This window comes from Pelophylax lessonae (assembly GCF_965119305.1).
Source record: "Pelophylax lessonae genome assembly, chromosome: 2".
NCBI lineage: Eukaryota > Metazoa > Chordata > Amphibia > Anura > Ranidae > Pelophylax > Pelophylax lessonae.
The window spans coordinates 144,996,247-145,014,989 of record NC_138769.1 but is presented as its reverse complement, the minus strand read 5'-3'; the positions used below and the strand labels follow the sequence as shown (position 1 = coordinate 145,014,989).

General features: G+C 47.5%; 1 protein-coding gene across 1 annotated transcript in view; it reads left to right on the top strand.

Annotated features, from left to right (window-relative positions):
• Positions 1–18,743, top strand: part of PAFAH1B1 (platelet activating factor acetylhydrolase 1b regulatory subunit 1) — a 167,096-nt gene that overhangs the window by 59,547 nt on the left and 88,806 nt on the right. The window contains exon 4 of the mRNA XM_082246511.1: positions 7,125–7,331. Within this exon, the coding sequence (XP_082102637.1) occupies positions 7,125–7,331 (207 nt within the window). The remainder of the gene's footprint in view (positions 1–7,124; positions 7,332–18,743) is intronic.

The following is an 18,743-nucleotide window of genomic DNA, read 5'->3' as shown; positions in this document are numbered from 1 at the left end:
TTTCCAAAGATTAGTCTCAGTTCCCCACAAGAATCGGATCCGGTTGAACAGACAGACCAAGAAGCCTCTAGCCGGGTGACTTCGGTCCCTGAGATTCAACCAGGAGAGATCACCGTTCCTGATAGGAATCAGGTGTCTGATAAATGTGTGGGAACAGAGAACGATCAGACTTTGTCGGATGGTCGGGGCCAGATAGCTCTAGGGCCGCCTGGTTCAGATCCAGTCAGCGCCAGTGGTCCTAGAAATTCTAGGCTGGCCTCGTCAAGCCGATCTACCCGACTTGGACATGCGAGTCGCGGACGTTCCTTGGGAACTTCGTCTCGGGGAGTGTCTGCGGTCTCAAGGACCAATCTTCCATCGTGCTTTACAGTCGCTGGTTTTAATGGCCTGGCCATTGAGACCCAGGTACTGAAGGACAGAGGGTTGTCAGCTTCAATTATTCCTACCCTTATTAAAGCAAGGAAAGCGACTTTCAACAAGGTCTATTATCGCACATGGAAGACATATCGCGTGGTGCGAATCTTTAGGGATTCCTCCACGTACCTATTCGGTGACCCGAATATTGGCCTTTCTGCAAAAAGGGGTTGAGCAGAAACTAGCCTTGAGCACCATCAAGGGTCAAGTTTCAGCATTAGCAATCTTCTTTCAGAAGCCTTTAGCTACTAAGTCCTTGGTGCGGAATTTCATCCAGGGGGTGCGGCACCTGGCTCCACCAGTCCGCACGCCCTTACCGCCCTGGGATCTTAATTTGGTTTTGTCGGTTCTACAGAAACCTCCCTTTGAAAACATCAGGGAGATTCCCTTGCTTACTTTATCCCAGAAGGTAGCCTTCTTGGTGGCTATCACGTCTGCACGCAGGGTGTCAGAACTGGCTGCATTATCATGCCAGTCCCCATACTTAGTGATTCATAGGGATAAGGTAGTGCTTCATCCTAAGCCATCCTTTCTTCCAAAGGTGGTTTCAGATTTTCATCTGAATGAAGATATTATACTACCTTCCTTGTGTCCTCAGCCCAATCATCATCGGGAACATGCGTTGCATTCCTTGGATGTGGTTCGGGCAATCAGGGTATACCTGAAGGCGACGGAATCGTTCCGTAAGACGGATTCACTTTTTGTGATCCCGGATGGCCCCAGAAAGGGGTTGCCTGCATCTGCCGCGACTATCTCCAAATGGATCAGACAGACGGTGGTACAGGCTTATTCTATTAAGGGTCGGAATCCTCCGTTCCCTGTTAGGGCTCACTCCACTCGAGCGCTCAGTACTTCCTGGGCCTTCCGCCATCAGGCGTCAGTAGTCCAGGTATGTAAGGCGGCCACTTGGTCGTCGGTACATACCTTTACAAAATTTTACAAGATTGATGTGATGGCATCAGCGGATGCCTCATTTGGCCGCAAGTTTTTGCAGGCTGCAATTTGAGGAGACCGGTGGTCTACCTCGAGGGTTTTTTTCTGTTGAAAAATTTCTGTTGAGTCTCATCACTGAGGATGAGCATTGTAAACTTCTAGTTGGCACCGGTTGGGCCTTCTAGATTGGATTTGATTTCCATTTTCCCACCCCTCATTTGTGGTACTGCTTTGGGACGTCCCGAGGGTGTTGAATCACCGAGGACTACGTCTGTCAATGAGCGACAGAGAAAATGGATTTTTGTAAAATCTTACCGTAAAATCCTTTTCTCTAGCGCTCATTGACAGACGTAGTCCTCGGTGATACAGCACCTTCGGGTTATGTTGCCTCCACAGGAGCAGGACTAGACAGGAAATTAAAAAGCTCTGGCCACACCCTAGGGGCAGTCCCAGAGGGTATATCCTCTCTCTCTCTGCCTCAGCAAATCAGTTATTTTCGGTCTAGTTAGGAGTAAGGACCTAGATACCTTGCTGGGATCTTCGGTCCTGGCAAGATTTTTTTCTTAAAAGATTTTTTAGACCGCTTTTTTTCTCCAGTGTTCCTGTGAGATCTTCAAGCAAGAAAGCTGAACTGGGCGACGGGCTGGATGTTGAGATCCGGTGGTCACCCCAGTTCAGCCTACGAGCGCGTGCAGGCCATAGCTCCGCACTGGGTCGGCCGCGACAAAGTCCCATTAAGGGACTGACCCCGCGAGTTAAACGTCTCGCTGAAACGCCAAAGACCATGAGTCACGGCGTCCATATCGGTCGACAGCCCTCCCGCCCCGGTGGAGAGGGGTACTGTCAGGAGTTGGTGCCCGCCTGGTTCCGGTATGGTGAGTAGTATGTTCCCCCTTTTCCCCTGACGGGTCTTGTGGTGAACGCGGGCCCCTCTCTGTATGGTAAGATAGAGTCCCTCTCTATCCTATAACATGACACAGATCCTCCTACTTTGAGTGTGATTTTATGTGCAAAAAGCCAGGAGGCTTGGTTTGGGAGCTAACAATCTAATTGTATACATGTTTAAAAGATTGTAATCAGTGGCATTCTGGGAATCTTACTGTGATAAGAATAAGCTACCTACCAGTCAGAAGCCACGGACATGTAGACTGCCTTCCTAAATCAGATCTCCAGCTATAAGCAGGCCTCCCGAACGGCCATGCGGTCCGCCAGGGCCGGTACCGCCAACCACGCCAAATCCCCATGCAGAGAGAGTGTTGTGTGCCCTGCAGCACACCGCTATTCAGTACAGGCCGCCGCCATTTTTTTTGCTGGATCGCACGAGCCGCCATTTTGGCATAGCCTCGTGTCTCCAGCATGGGGGCGGCCATGTTTGAGGTGATCCAAACACCTCGTGGAGCTAGGGGAGGCGCCGGAAGGCGTGCAGAGGGGCGGAGCCGCCTCCTTTCTTCCTGGGCAGCCAGCCAAAAGACTTCCTGTTTGTCAAGACAGCGCTGTAACCTGTTGCAGTTAAACTCTGAGCATCAAGTGGTGAGCCTGGGGGTCTATCTCTCTCTCTCTCTCTCGATCGATAGGGATCCCTAGCAGGTAACACTAAGGGGCTTTTTGTGGCGCTGGGGGTCTGGAAAAAAAAAAAAAGTTTTTTATTTTTGAATTATATCATCCAGAAAGTGACTGGAATTATCATGGACCCTGCCACACATATTCCCCCACCTGTTTCCCTCGAGGGGGCCACGGTACTCGCCGCTGCACAGAGTGTAGAGTCATTTACAGCAATTTTGGAGTCTATGGTGGCTCGGGTGGAGGCGGCCTGTCAGGGACGGGGGTCAAGGAAGCGACCCCCGCCTACCCCTATACTATCTGACACCTCTGACTCAGATTCAGAGATGGTCACTGCAGTTGCAGGTCCCTCTGCAAGGGCTGTTATCTCAGGTAAAGCTCCCTCAGACAGTGAGGAGGACGTTTCTTCTCCCGCTATAATTCAGGAAGAAGCATTGGTGGACGCACTAGTTGTGGCAGTGCAGGAAACCTTAAAACTTGAGGTTTTACCGGCAGAGGCTACTGAAGCAGAGATTCCTTTTGGTACTAATAAGCCCATCAAAACGGTGAAGGTTTTTCCTGTACCCAAGTGTTTCGGTAATAAGATTAAAGGAGAATGGGAGCATTCTAAACGTACCTTTACTATTTCCAAGCGTATTGCTAGACGCTATCCGTTTGAGGAATCCATCATTAAGAAATGGACGGTACCACCAGTGGTGGATCCACCTATTTCCAGGCTGAATAAAGCCATGGTCATCCCAGTGGAGGACACTTCGTCCTTTAAGGATCCGGTGGATCGAAAGATGGAAGCAGAGTCCCGCACCATCTTCTCTCTGATAGGGTCAGCATTTAGACCAGTAATTGTTATTGGTCTAGTTTCCCAGACACTTACGGAATGGGCGAGAATGGTACGCCAAGACCTTAGGGGAAAAGATATTCCCCAGGAGACATCTGATTTGATGGAACAGATTATACAAGGGCTACAGTTTATCTGTGACGCAGCCTTGGACACTACTCCCCTATTAGGGCATGCATCTATGTCAGCGGTCATCCTCAGACGTGTGCTGTGGTTAAAATGCTGGTCAGCTGACCTAGGTTCCAAAAAGACCTTGACAAATCTCCCCTTTCAGGGGAATCGTCTATTTGGGGCCAACCTAGATGAAATCATTAAGGATGCCACTGGGGGCAAGAGCACTTTTTTGCCACAGGCTGCTAAAGCTAAGGGACCTCGCAACAAGCGAGGACCTTTCTTTACCGCCCATAAAGGGCGCCCGGTTGGAACTAGCGGGAAAGGCAAGACTCCTCCAGGAGGGTTCAAGAAGGGCTGGTCGGACAAACAGAGGACCAACCCAGCCAAACCCGAAGCAAAGGAGTACACAGCCTGAAGGTGCGCCCCCACCCGGTTTCAGGGTGGGGGGACGTTTTCACCGGTATTCAGGACATTAGATCGAGCATCAACCACTACTACCGGTGCGATTCTTCCCTTCCAACATTTAAGTACTACAGGAAGCGGTAGTTACCGTTCCCTGAATAGATCTTTTCCTTTGCCTTTTCCTAAGATTAGTCCCTATACCTCACAGGAATCGGATCTGGTTGACCAGATAGGCCAAGAAGCCTCTAGTCGGGTGACTTCGGTCCCTGAGGTTCAACCAGAAAAGATCACCCTTCCTGATAACAATCAGGTATCTGATAAATGTGTGGGAACAGAAAACGACCAGACTTTCTCGGATGGTCGGGGCCAGATACCTTTAGGGACGCCTGGTTCAGATCCAATCAGCGCCAGTTGTCCTAGAAATTCTAGGCTGGCCTCGTCAAGCCGGCCTGGCCGACTTGGACATGCTAGTCGCAGACGTTCCGTGGGAACTTCGTCTCAGGGAGTGTCTGTGGTCTCAAGGACCAATTTACCATCGTGCTTTACAGTCGCTGGTTTTAATGGCCTGGCCATTGAGACCCAAGTACTGAAGGACAGAGGTTTGTCTACTTCAGTCATTCCTACCCTTATTAAAGCAAGGAAAGCGACTTCCAGCAAGGTCTATTATCACACATGGAAGACTTATATTGCATGGTGCGAATCTTTAGGATTTCCTCCACGTACCCATTCGGTGACTCGAATATTGGCCTTTTTGCAACAAGGGGTTGAGCAGAAGCTAGCCTTGAGCACCATCAAGGGTCAAGTTTCAGCATTAGCAATCTTCTTTCAGAAGCCTTTAGCTACCAAGTCCTTGGTGCGGAATTTCATCCAGGGGGTGCGGCACCTGGCTCCACCAGTCCGCACGCCCTTACCGCCCTGGGATCTTAATTTGGTTTTGTCGGTTCTACAGAAACCTCCCTTTGAAAACATCAGGGAGATTCCCTTGCTTACTTTATCCCAGAAGGTGGCCTTCTTGGTGGCTATCACTTCTGCTCGCAGGGTGTCAGAACTGGCTGCATTATCATGCCAGTCCCCATACCTAGTGATTCATAGGGATAAGGTAGTACTTCATACTAAACCATCTTTTCTTCCTAAGGTGGTTTCAGATTTTCATCTGAATGAAGATATTGTACTACCTTCCTTGTGTCCTCAGCCCAAGCATCATCGGGAACATGCGTTGCATTCCTTAGATGTGGTTCGGGCAATCAGGATATACCTGAAAGCTACGGAATCATTCCGTAAGACGGATTCACTTTTTGTGATCACGGATGGCCCCAGAAAGGGTTTGCCTGCATCTGCCGCGACCATTGCCAAATGGATTAGACAAACGGTGGTACAGGCTTATTCTATTAAGGGTCAGAGTCCTCCGTTCCCTGTTAGGGCGCACTCCACTCGAGCGCTCAGTACTTCCTGGGCCTTTCGCCATCAGGCGTCAGTGGTCCAGGTATGTAAGGCGGCCACCTGGTCGTCGGTACATACCTTTACAAAATTCTATAAAATTGATGTGACGGCATCGGCGGATGCCTCATTTGGCCGCAAGGTTTTGCAGGCCGCAATTTGAGGAGACCGGTGGTCTACCTCGAGGGTTTTTTTCTGTTTGGAAAAAAAAAAAAAAAAAAAAATTTTCTCTTTTTTGTTGAGTCTCATCATTTAAGGATGTGCATTGTAAACTTCTAGTTGGCACCGGTTGGGCCTTCTAGATTGGGATTTGATTTTCATTTTCCCACCCCTCATTTGTGATACTGCTCTGGGACGTCCGGAAGGTGCTGTATCACCGAGGACTACGTCTGTCAATGAGCGCTAGAGAAAAATGGATTTTTGTAAAATCTTACCGTAAAATCCTTTTCTCTTAGCTCATTGACAGACGTAGTCCCCGCCCCTCTGTTTTTTTGAGTTGGGTTGGGTTAAAATCTCTAAAGACTGCTTTTTCACATAACTGATTTGCTGAGGCAGAGAGAGAGAGGATATACCCTCTGGGACTGCCCCTAGGGTGTGGCCAGAACTTTTTAATTTCCTGTCTAGTCCTGCTCCTGTGGAGGCAACATAACCCGAAGGTGCTGTATCACCGAGGACTACGTCTGTCAATGAGCTAAGAGAAAAGGATTTTACGGTAAGATTTTACAAAAATCCATTTTTCTCTTAGCTCATTGACAGGCGTAGTACCCAACCCTCTGTTTTTGAGTTGGGTTGGGTTAAATTCTCTAAACACTGCTTTGTGACATAACTGATTTGCTGTAGCAGAGAGAGAGAGAGGATATACCCTCGGGGACTGCCCCTAGGGTGTGGCCAGAGTATTTTCTTTCCTGTCTAGTCCTCCTCCTGTGGAGGGCAGCATAACCCGAGGGTGTTGAATCACCGAGGACTACGTCTGTCAATGAGCTAAGAGAAAAGGATTTTACGGTAAGATTTTACAAAAATCCGTTTTTCTCTGAGTCCTCCGACATTCGCCGCCCCCGCCCCTCTTTTGGGGTTCTTATTACCTACTGCTATGCTACCAAACTGAGTTGGGAGTGGTGATGCAGGGGGGGTATTGACCAGATGGGACAGCCCCCGTGGGTGTGTATATGCTAATGCCTTTTGTCTTTTGACTAAGTCTATATGCCTAGCTATTCCTACGGATAGGTGGACAATACCCAATAGTGATGACTTAGAGGAGGCGGCGACTGTCGGAGGACTCAGAGAAAGGAATTTTGCAGGTAAGATTTTACAAAATTCCGTTTTTTCTCACAAGTACATGATACAGCAGGCACATATCAGGAATATAAAATGTTCGGATCAGAAATATCAACAACTGCCCTAACATTTGATTTCCTCTTTCTAATTGCAGGTTATGGAATTAGAATCAAAACTGAATGAAGCAAAAGAAGAGTTTACTTCTGGGGGACCTATAGGACAAAAGAGAGACCCCAAAGAATGGATACCACGTCCTCCTGAAAAATATGCACTTAGTGGTCACAGAAGTCCGGTTACCCGTGTCATTTTCCATCCAGTGTTTAGTGTTATGGTCACTGCTTCGGAGGATGCAACTATAAAGGTATTTCTAGTCACTTTTTTGACAGTAAAGTTGTTTAACAGTTGAAACCTTTTTTTTTTACACACATTCTTAGAACTGAAGGCACATTTTACCATAGTTTAGAGCCATTGCACACCAGAATGTGGTGCAAGAAACCTGCATTCCGTGCGTGTTTCCGCCACAATGTTCAAAACGCACTGCACTTCCGATCTGCAGTTGGTGTCAGTGTTAGATGAATCACACCACAAATGTATGGCACCAGGGATTTAGAGATTTGTCTCTAGTTAGATGACTAGGTGTTGTATCACACCATAGGTTGCACACTTTACTGCCTTTCCACCTAGAGCTCTTTATAGGGAATTTGGATGCTTACTCTCTTCCTTTTGCTGCGAGGACTTGGCTACAGGACAGTCTACACCCGGGTGCCTGCATTCTTCTTTTGGACATGCTTAACCTCAATTCTGCACTATACTTCCTGAGTATTAAACAGGGGATCACCCTTACCAATAGTTATGGTGGAAACTAAGCCAAAGGAAGCCACGGTAAAAATTTAGGCAAACTTTTGTTCTGCTGAGGGGCGTTCAACACTCAACCACACAGTGACAATGCTTCCCTCGGACCGAAGCCGCTTTAAAATTTGTCTCTGCGTCAGATTCTTGCTAAGCCTATGGCACTCGGCATAAGGATTATCAAAGGCTGAATTTTAAGAGATATTTTTTTCTGCAGCTTTGTCACAATTAGACAGCAAATGGTTTAAATACAGCCAGTACTGTCCTCAGTTCAAACGGGCTCCTTCAAACCTGCCACTTCTACTTTAGTCAGATGGCGTTATGCCCACACTAAAAGGAGAAACAAAGGAACTGGTAGCGGAAGATCATTTTTTTCTAGAACCCTATGCAACCTACATAAATTTTGATAATTTGAATTGACTTCACACCAGACGCTTGCTGATGATTGGCTCACGTTTTCGGTGCGCGAAAACTTTGGCATTGTCACACTTGATCCTCTTCCCCTTTGCTCTGGCCCTTAAAGAGAAAAGGCTATTTCCCTTTCAAGAGCAAATAAAAGGGACAATTTATAATTTGGTTAATCCAGGAAGGATTTTTGCTCCAAAATTCATTATTGAACAACTCCAATCTAATAAAAAAAAAAATTTACTAAGAACTGGACTGTTCTGGTAGGGAATCTATTTCCGGTACAAATATCTCTCTATTTTAAATAAAGATGATTCTAGTGTCAAAGATTCTGCACATATGACGTTTTGAGACTTAACCACTTGCCGACCAGTCACGTTGACTGTACTGCGGCTGTATTCAGTTACAGCGGGAGTCGGGCCAGGGGGGGAGCGGCGGTGATCACCGCTGCTCTTCCCCGATCGTCTGGGATCTAGTGTGGAAATCCGCTCGCTTGTGTAAACAAAGCTGGCGGATCTCCTAAGTGACAGGCAGGGTCAGATTGCGGGGTTCAGCATAGCTGAACCTGCGATCTGTCCCTGTGTCACTCAGTCACCCCCCCCCCCCCCCCCCACATACGTTAGTAAGCACCAGGCATACATTAACCCCTTGATCACCAATAAAAATTAACCCCGTCCCTGCCAGTGTCATTTTTACAGTAACAGCGCATATGTATAGCACTGATTACTGTAGTAATGTCACTGGTACCCCCAAAAGTGTCAAAAATGTCAGTCAAGGGTCCGTTCTGTCCGCCGCAATGTCGCAGTCCGCAAAAAAAATCGCAGATCTCCACCATTACTCGTTAAAAAAAACACCAAAAATTGCAGAAATCTTTCCCTTAGTTAGTAAACGCAATAACTTTTGCGCAAACCAATCAAAATACGCTTATTGCGAATTTTTTTTTTTTTTTTTTTTTACCAAAAATATGTAGCAGAAAACAAATTGGCCTAAAATGCCAAAATTTGATTTTTACGTTTTTTTTGGGGGGGATTTCAAATAAAAAAATGTGAAAATTTTAATTTGGGCACAGCGTTGCATGACCGCGCAATTGTCCGTTAAAGTAACACCGTGCCGAATCGCAAAATATGGCCTGGTCAGGAATGGGGTAAAACCTTCCGGTCATAAAGCAGTTAAAAATACGCTCATTGAGAATTTTTTTGTCAAAGACATGTAGCTAAATACATTTTGGCCTAAATTTATGACAAAAATTGAATATAGCCGATATTTTTTAACTGTCAAAGTAGAAAAATATTGTTGTTTTTTCAAAATTGTCGCTTTTTTTAATATCGCAAAAAATGAAAATTGCACAGGTGATCAAATACCACCAAAAGAAAGCTCTGTTTGTGGGAAAAAAGGGCGTAAACTTTGTTTGGGTACGGCGTTGCATGACCGTGCAATTGTCAGTTAAAGTCGCACAGTGCCGAATCGCAAAAAGTGGCCTGGACGTAAGACAACAAAATCCTCCGGTGGTAAAGTGGTTAAAATCTAGAGAGTTCTCATTTCACTTGCAGGACCAGCTCAGCAATGAGCCATCACTGATTTTGTTTTCAGGACCCTATCTTAACAGAGCAACTGCAGCAGTTATCCTGTGCCCTGCTCGTTGCGCTGATGCCTTAGATTTTGTCATAACCTTAACTTCTAGAGTGGCTTTGATTTCCATTCATGTGCAGAAACTTAATCATGCCTACCTCCAGTGGCGGCCGGTCCATAGGGGGCGCCAGGGCGCCGCCCACCCTAAAAAAAGAAAAAAATTACAAAAGAAGCAATAAAGTTTTCAAAAAAAATAAAAAATTGCGTTCGCCGCCGCCGGCCTATGTGGAAGCTGGGGGTGGGGTTACGACCCAGAAGATGCGCCGATTGGCTGCCTTCTGGGGGCGTAACCTGGGCGCAAGGCACAGCGCATGGACACCCCCACTTCGTGGATTCCTGGCTGTGATTGGTCCAGACTCCAGCCTGGACCAATCACAGGAGGACATCCCGGGACGGTCCTTTGGTCACGTGACGCGTGGGGGGCAGTGCACCGCCCCGGCGTCACGTCCTTCCCGCCCGCCGTCGCAGAGAGAGGGGACCCGCACGGACTCCTCTGGATCCAGCCGGAAGCCGCCCAAAGCAGTCTCGCACCGGCCGCCGGAAGAAGCTGACCGTCTGACGCGAGGTGACGGAGGACCGCAACGTTAGTCTCTGGCCACAAAGGTAAGTTAAAGCACCAGGATCGGCTGCACTAGCGCTGGCAAGTGGCAATGGATGGAGCCATGGAGGATGGTGCTGGATGGTAGAGTGCTGCGGGAGGTGCATGCATGGCTACACTGTGCACAGTGCAGCCATGCATGCACCTCCCGCAGCAATCTACCATCCAGCAACATCCTCCATCCATTGCCACTTGCCAGCCCACTACTGTCTGCTTTGAAGGGGGCACGCACGCTGGTCTCTGCATTGAAAGGGGGCATTATACTGGTCACTACATTGAGGGGTATGTATACTGGTCTCTGCATTGAAAGGGGGCATTATACTGGTCACTACATTGAGGGGCATGTACGCTGGTCACTACATTTAAAGGGGGCATGTATGCTGGTCACTACATTTAAAGGGGGCATGTACGCTGGTCACTACATTGAGGGGCATGTACGCTGGTCACTACATTGAGGGGCATGTACGCTGGTCACTACATTGAAAGGGGCATGTACGCTGGTCACTACATTGAAAGGGGCATGTACGCTGGTCACTACATTGAAAGGGGCATGTACGCTGGTCACTACATTGAAAGGGGCATGTACGCTGGTCACTACATTGAAAGGGGCATGTATGCTGGTCACTACATTGAAAGGGGGCCTGTATGCTTGTCACTACATTGAAAAAGGGCATGTACGCTTGTCACTACATTGAAAAAGGGCATGTACGCTGGTCACTACATTGAAAGGGGCATGTACGCTGGTCACTACATTGAAAGGGGCATGTACGCTGGTCACTGCATTGAAAGGGGGCATGTACGCTGGTCACTACATTGAGGGGCATGTACGCTGGTCACTGCATTGAAAGGGGGCATGTACGCTTTTCACTACATTGAGGGGCATGTACGCTTGTCACTGCATTGAAAGGGGGCCTGTACGCTGGTCACTACATTGAAAGGGTACATGTATACTGGTCACTACATTGAAAGGGTACATGTATACTGGTCACTACATTGAAAGGGGGCCTGTACGCTTGTCACTACATTGAAAGGGGGTCTGTACTGTGGGGTTTGTGCTAGGGGGTCTGTACTGTGGGGTTTGTGCCACTCTGTCAGTGTATCCCATAATAGGGTGTCTCTCACAGTATATCCCATAATAGGGCCCCTGCTCCCTATTATAGGATATACTAATACTGATGGACCCCTTAATATGTGATATATTGGGAGAATTTGTTCACGCAAGCAAAATACAGGGGACAAAATGGGTGGAGTCTATAAGGGGTGTGGCTTCTGAGAAATGGGAGGGGTCAAAATAAAAGGGCGGGGTCTTGCGCCCCCCCATCTTAAAACTTCACCAGCCACCACTGCCTACCTCCCCATGTATAGGGAACAATCCTAGTCTTTGACTAGGGAGCAGTGTTTCACTACTACCCAGTTAAGGGAACATGGTTACCATAGGTAGCACAGCTCCTTATCAACATCCTGGAGCTCAGAACGAGTATTGTCGAGAGCCCCCACCTGTGAGGTCACCCGATTGACATGCTGTCAGGCAGTTGCTATGGCCTACATCAATCTCCTAGGAGTACCAGGAGTCCGACAACCTGACCAAAACCAAGTCTGATAATCTCTTGGATGCATAAACCCTGCCAGTGATCTTGCTGTCCACTTCTCAGTAGTGGACATTTGAAAGACTGATTACCTCAGCTGTTCAGGGATTAAGGCCCCTTAAACCTGACGTCTTCAAATTGCTGTGTCCTTGAATGTGATTTACCCCAGACGTGCATGTACTGTGCCCTAGGTTTGACCATTTTACCTTATGGTTACCTGAACAGAGGATCCCACATGACTGGCATCAGAGGCCTTGACTGCTTCTTGGTAACAACCCAGGCTAAACCTTGCTGATCTGAAACAGTTTTTTGTGGGAATGTGCCATTCAAGTGTCAGACATCGGTTTATAGTAGTGTTTAAAGTCCCAGTAACATTTGTGTTTATATTGCAGAATGTTTTTGTTCAACAGCTTGCAGAAAGTCAATGAGTTATGGTCATAATTTGCATTAGAAATGGCTAAAAAACAGCCAGTTTGGGATCGCACAAGAGAGAATTCTTCTAGGTGCAATCCATAATTTAAAAAGATACACACTTGGTTACTTGTTTTTCTCTCGAATGTTTGCATTCAAATGTTGAATTTCCAACAAGGAATGTCTTTTAAAGGTGGTTTGTCTCGTTTTAATGTCAGTAAGCAGGAGAATCTTAAAGCAATCATTTTTCAAGCATTTATCATTCCTCTGTCACCTTAATGGGAAATGAAGGAATGCATCCATTCAGAAGTATTTAGACTCAATTATTGTTATATTGATGTAGACTTTAAAAGTTTGTGACCTGCAATCTTCTGTTTGTTCTGAACTGTGGCAAATGACAGCTTGATGTAAGTGACAGCAGGCCACCTATGAACTGTTCAAAATGTTTTCTCTCACAGGACATCACAGCCACCTAGTGGTGAATCCATTACTTTCAGTATTCTGTTTAGATACTGCATGTTACAGTACCAATCCATAGAAATGGATAGATGTTTTTGTTCAAATACACCACATACGAATCTTAGGTGTGCAGTGACCACACGTTAACACTAAAAATTATATTGCATAGTGCAGATCAGTGACCAGACTTAAGTCTGTAGCTCTCCCCCAACTGTATCTGTGTAGCCATGTTGGCTTTGTATGTCATTTAAAGCAGTGTTTCTCAACTCCGGTCCTCAGGGCACACTAACAGGCCAGGTTTGCAAGAAAACTGAAATACATCACAGGTGATATCATTTGCTGTTCAGTGATTGCAGTATTCTAGTCTGAATCTCCCCAAGGTAATACTTAAAATCTGGCCTGTTAGTGTGCCCTGAGGACCGGAGTTGAGAAACACTGATTTAAAGTATGCTAGAAGTTGTTGGCCTGCCTAAACGTTGCAATATATGTAAACCAACATATTTAATTTTTGTGTGCAAAAGTTTATTGAAACCTGTAGGTGTGCAAAGAGTTCATTTAGAATTGACAGTAGCTCTCAATTCACAGTTCTGTAGGTTTGGTCCCAATAGTTAAGGTTTTGTGGTTGTGAATCACATATAAGGAGTTTACTTGAGGGAGTTAGTTTTGAAGCAAAGTTTGTTGAGAGTGGGGTAGAAGTCCTTGGCCATTTTGGGTGATTTAATTTGCCCCATTTTAAAAGAAAAACACTTGATGTTTTGCTCTGGAGCCAGAAAGGAAAATCGTATAGATTTGTCATGTCTGCTTGTATGCACATATTTGCAATAGTGTTACAAAAATGTACTTATGTCTCTGACGCGTTAATGTTGTTTTATGGCTATTGAATAAATATTCTTTTTGCTATAGCTAACCTAGTTGAAATGCTCTATTTCCCTTGAAAATATTACTGGCTTGTGCACATTGTCACGTGAATTGGGGAAATTTGTACTTTGTTTATTAAAGAAACCGACTGCAGTGATTGAGTGTCAGTTATTCATCAGCTGTCAGTAATAGTGATTAAACGCAAACCATGACCCTTTGTTTAATGGAGGCCAGTGTGTGTTTCTCGTATCATAAACCTTTACACTTTTTGACAACTTTAGGCACACATTGCAAGTACTGGATTAGACTCCCTTTTTGCCTTCAGAACAGCCTTAATTCTTCGTGGCATAGATTAATGTTGCAAACATTCCTCAGATTTTAGTCCATATTGACATGATAGCATAATGCAAATCTCCTGCTGACTCTACCATCTAAAATTGAGACTAGTTAGAACGGGTAGCGTTTTTCGAATCTTCTGTTGTCCAACTTTGGTGAACCTGTGCAACTTGTAGACTCCAGTTTCCAGTTCTTAGCTGTCAGGAGTGGCATACAGTGTGGTCTTTTGCTGCTGTAGCCCATCTGCTTCAAGGTACAATGTGGTTGTCTTAGAGTGGTATTCTGCATACCTTGGTTGAACGAGTGTGTATTTGCGTTACTGTTGCATTTCTGTCATATCGAACCAATCTGCCCATTAGAGCTGCACGAATAATCGTTAAAAAATGGCCATCTCTATTCACTCCCACACAATCTTAAAACAGCATTTCCTTGATTCATACAGTGCAGAGCTGTTCTCTGCTCACTCACAGCTGTCAAAAACAGTCTCCGGCAAATGTTTAGCAATGTTAAGGCTGCGAGAGAACTATTAATACAATGGATCATTTCGTTCTTTTAGATCAAAGGAATAAACTTCCGTCTGTGAGTCCCAGGTCACACAAATACGAGGCAGGAACCCTGCAAATCCACTGCGGGTTCCCCCATGGCACTCAACTTGCAGGCAGTTCACACTGTTATATGCAAATCGCTAGGGGTATCAATACAAAGTTGCCGACACCTCCAGATCAGTTTGCATATCGCAGTGCAAACTGTCAGATCAGACATTAACACCCATTCGATCCGATTCTGGTGCAGTCCCAAAAAAGGGTCCTGTGCGAGTTTGGTCCGAATGTGATGCAAATTCAGCCATACAATCTGTATGGCTGAATTCGCAACGCACAGACATCGTACATTATTTGCAGAGAAGTACGCAGCAGTAAATCTGCTGTAAAGGAGGGCAGTTTAACCTCTTAAAGACTAAGCCTTTTTCTGACACTTGTTGCTTTAAAGTTATCAGTATTTCTCTTTCATTCTTTGACGTACACAACTCCTGATCATCTTGACCATTGGTTTATACTGCCCCCTACAGGAGCAGGACAATAGGCAGAAAGAGACGGATTACGCCTAAGGGCTGTCCCAGGAGGTATACTCCCCCTCTCTGCTAAGGTAGCTCAATTTTTTTTTTTTTATGTGCCTAGTCAGGAGTAAGGACCTAGTTCCTTGCTGGGATCTCTGGTTCTGGCAATTTTTCTATTTTAAATTTTTTTTTTTTTTCCTCCTGTTTTTTTTTTTTCCTGTCAGATCTACATTCAACTGCCAGACTGGGTGACAGGCTGGATAATCTAGATCCAGTGGTCACCCGTCTGGCCAGCGAGCACGTGCAGACCACCTCTCCGGGCTAGATTGGCCGCGACAAAGCCTCACTGGACGGGGCTGGCCTGCGAGTTAAAACTTTTCGCGAGGTCACATACGACCGGGCTTTGGCCCACTTTGCAGCGTCCTTTCTGGCCGAAAGCCCCCCTCATTTAGATGGCGAGGGGTTCTGTCTGGAGCAGTGTTTGCCTGGTTCCTGGTATGGTGAGTAATTGTCCCCCCCCCCCCTTCACTCCCCCTGAGGGTTTTATTGGGTGAACGCAGGCCACTCCCTTGGACGGTCAGCCCCCTGGGTACCCCTGCTTCCTGTTAGGCAACCCCCCTTGTGTCCGGTGGTCATGTGGGTCATCTACCCTACTTCCACCTCCCTCCACCTATACTTGGGGTTGTATGGTGGTCTTGCCTACCTCCGATGGCTGGGAAAGGGTGCTGTACTGGCTGCTTGGGGGCTTTACCTGGGGGGGGGGCCCTGCCACGACCCCCCCTTCATGGTCTTTGCCTGGGCCGCTAGTGTCCCGGGAGGGGGTGGCTTTTGGGTGGTAAAAAGTGCCCCCCACCTTCCCCTGCCTCATCTCAGATCCTGAATCTGATTTGCCTGCCACGGACTGGGGCCCGCCCTGAGGGGTCTGCTGCCACACATCCTGATTTCTCAGATAGAATGATTCCTCCACTCCTGTAGCCATGCACAAAAAGGCTCTGGTGGACGCACTGACTGTGTCTGTTGCGTGAGACTTTGAAAATGGAGGACGCAGCTGTAACTGCAGCGGAGGCACCCGGTTCCCTTTTGACACCCGCAAGCCGTCTAGAGCTGGGAAAGGGTTTCCATTTTCTTCCTATTGTAATAGATTTGTCACAAAAGAGTGGGAACGTCCAAAATTTCCCTTTGTGGTCCCTAAGCGATTCGCAATGAGCTACCTCATTGAAGAGTCTCCCCTTAAAAGTGGACTGTTCCACCGGTGGTGGATCCCCCGGTTCCAGGTTGAATAAGGCAGCCATGATTCCGGCTGACAGGAAAGCGGAGGCTGTGGCCCACAATATGTTCACTGTGGCTGGCTCAGCACTCAGGCCAGTCTTCACCATTGCTCTGGTGTCACAAACTCTGACCGAGTGGGTTAAACTTTTATGCCCTGACCTTAAAGGGAGCAGCTCCCCCCTGCCTTTTCTGAGCTAGCGGACCAGTTGGTCCAGGGGCTGCAATTTATCTGTGATGCCTCTTTGGATGTGGTTACCCTGATTTCTAGATGGTCTGTTTTGGCACTGGTCCTTAAGCGTGTTTTGTGGCTCAAATGTTGGTCTGCAGACCAGACCTCTAAAAAAGCCTTAACTGCTCCCTTTTCAGGGAGATCACTTGTTTGGAGCTACCCTGGCTGAGGACAATTAGAGTCTCATGGGGGAGAGCACTTTTATTTTGCAGGCTAGTAAGGGTAAGGAACGTCGTTGCAGACGTAGCCCATCCTTGGCTCACAAGAAGTTTTTTCCTCCCTCGGGGTCGGCTGATGAGGGTTCAAGGCCTCTTCGGGGGGATCCAATCAAACTTGATCTGGCAAGCCCAGAGCAGGATTCTCCAGACCCTCAGACCAGGCTAATTCTGCATGAAAGTGCGCCCTCACCTGTACCTGGGGTGGGGGGGAAGGTCTTCACTGGTTTGTGTCCGTGGAACTCCTTAGTGTAAAACTAGTGGGTCCACAAAGTGATACAGTTCGGCTATAAGATCAAGTTTCAATCTTGCCCTCGGAAAGGTTCTTTCTTTCCAACGTGCGTCTGTCCCTGGACCGATTGCAAGCTCTCTTTGGGGCTGTGCAAGACCCGTTGCTTCAAGGGGTGATTGTCCCGGTTCCAACCTGAAGAAAGAAGGCAAGGTGCATCCAATTCTGGATCTCAAGGTCCTGAACTACTTTGTGTGGACACAGAAGTTCAGAATTAAGTCAATTCACACAGTGGTGGCATCCCTGCGTCAAGGGGTTTTACTTGACTCTATCGACGCAGAACGCTTACTTACACATTCCAATATATGTCGGTCACCAACGCTTCCTCCGCTTTGCCGTGGGAGAGGAGCATTATTAGTTTGTGGCGTTACCCTTAGGTCTCGCCTCTGCTCCTCGGGTCTTCACAAAGGTGTTGGCCCCGATGCGTTATTACGTTAGCGAGGGATCACAGTGCTGGGTTACCTGGACGACCTTCTCTTGCAAGCAGAGTTCCCTTACTGCTCTGATGGACAACGGGGAAATCACTATACGGACTCTAAGGAAGTTTGACTGGCTTCTGAATTTATGAGAAGTCTGCTCTTAGTCCAGCTTCGTGGAAGGAACATCTGGGTCTGACTCTGGACTCAGCTCTAGCCGTGGTGTTCCTTACTCTGTACAAACTCCAGAAATTGCATGCTGCGATTCATCTGCTGTCCAGCAGGTGGTCGGCCCTCCAGACTTTCATGTGGGTGCTGGGCCTGATGGTTTCTACCTTCGAGGCAGTCTCGTTTGCACAGTTCCATATGAGGTCCCGGCTAAGGGAGCTCTTGGGCAAATGGGACAAGTGTCCAAAGTCTCGGCTAAGGGAGCTCTTGGGCAAATGGGACAAGTGTCCAAAGTCTCTGGGCAATCCAATCCGGCTGAGCCAGAAAAAGTGTTTGGCTTCACTCTCCAGCTCTTCGTCTTGGCAAATCCTTTCTCCCCCTGTATTGGACAGTGGTTACCACAGATGCCAGTGTGTTCGGGTGGGAAAGTGTCCTGGGTCTGAATTCCACTCAGGGAGTTTGGACTCTGAAAGAGTCCAGACTCCCGATCAATGTCCTGTAACTCCGAGCTATCAGACTATGCCTGAATCCCTGAACGGATTGCCTTCAGGGATGTCCAGTGTGGATCCAATCGGACAACGCCGCGGCCGTGGCTTATGTCAACCACCAGGGTGGAACAAGAAGTTTGTTGGCAGCTCTGGAGGTAGCCGGCATTCTCCAGTGGGCAGAGGTTTCCTTCCGGCACTCTCTGCCGTACATATTTCAGGGGTGGAAAATTGGCAGGCAGATTATCTTAGTCAGCAGGCATTGGACCAAGGGGAGTGGTCCCTTCATCCGGAGGTGTTTCATCAGCTGTGTCTCCAGTGGGGCACTCCCGAGGTAGATCTGTTGGCATCTCGGCTCAACAGGAAGGTACACAGGTTTGTGGCACGGTCACGGGATCCGCTAGCGGATGCCACAGACACGCTGGTGGCCCCTGGGGCCAGTATTGTCTGATTTACGCCTTCCCTTTCAAGCTTCTGCCGAGACTCTTGTGCAGGATCGAGGCAGAAAGAATTCCAG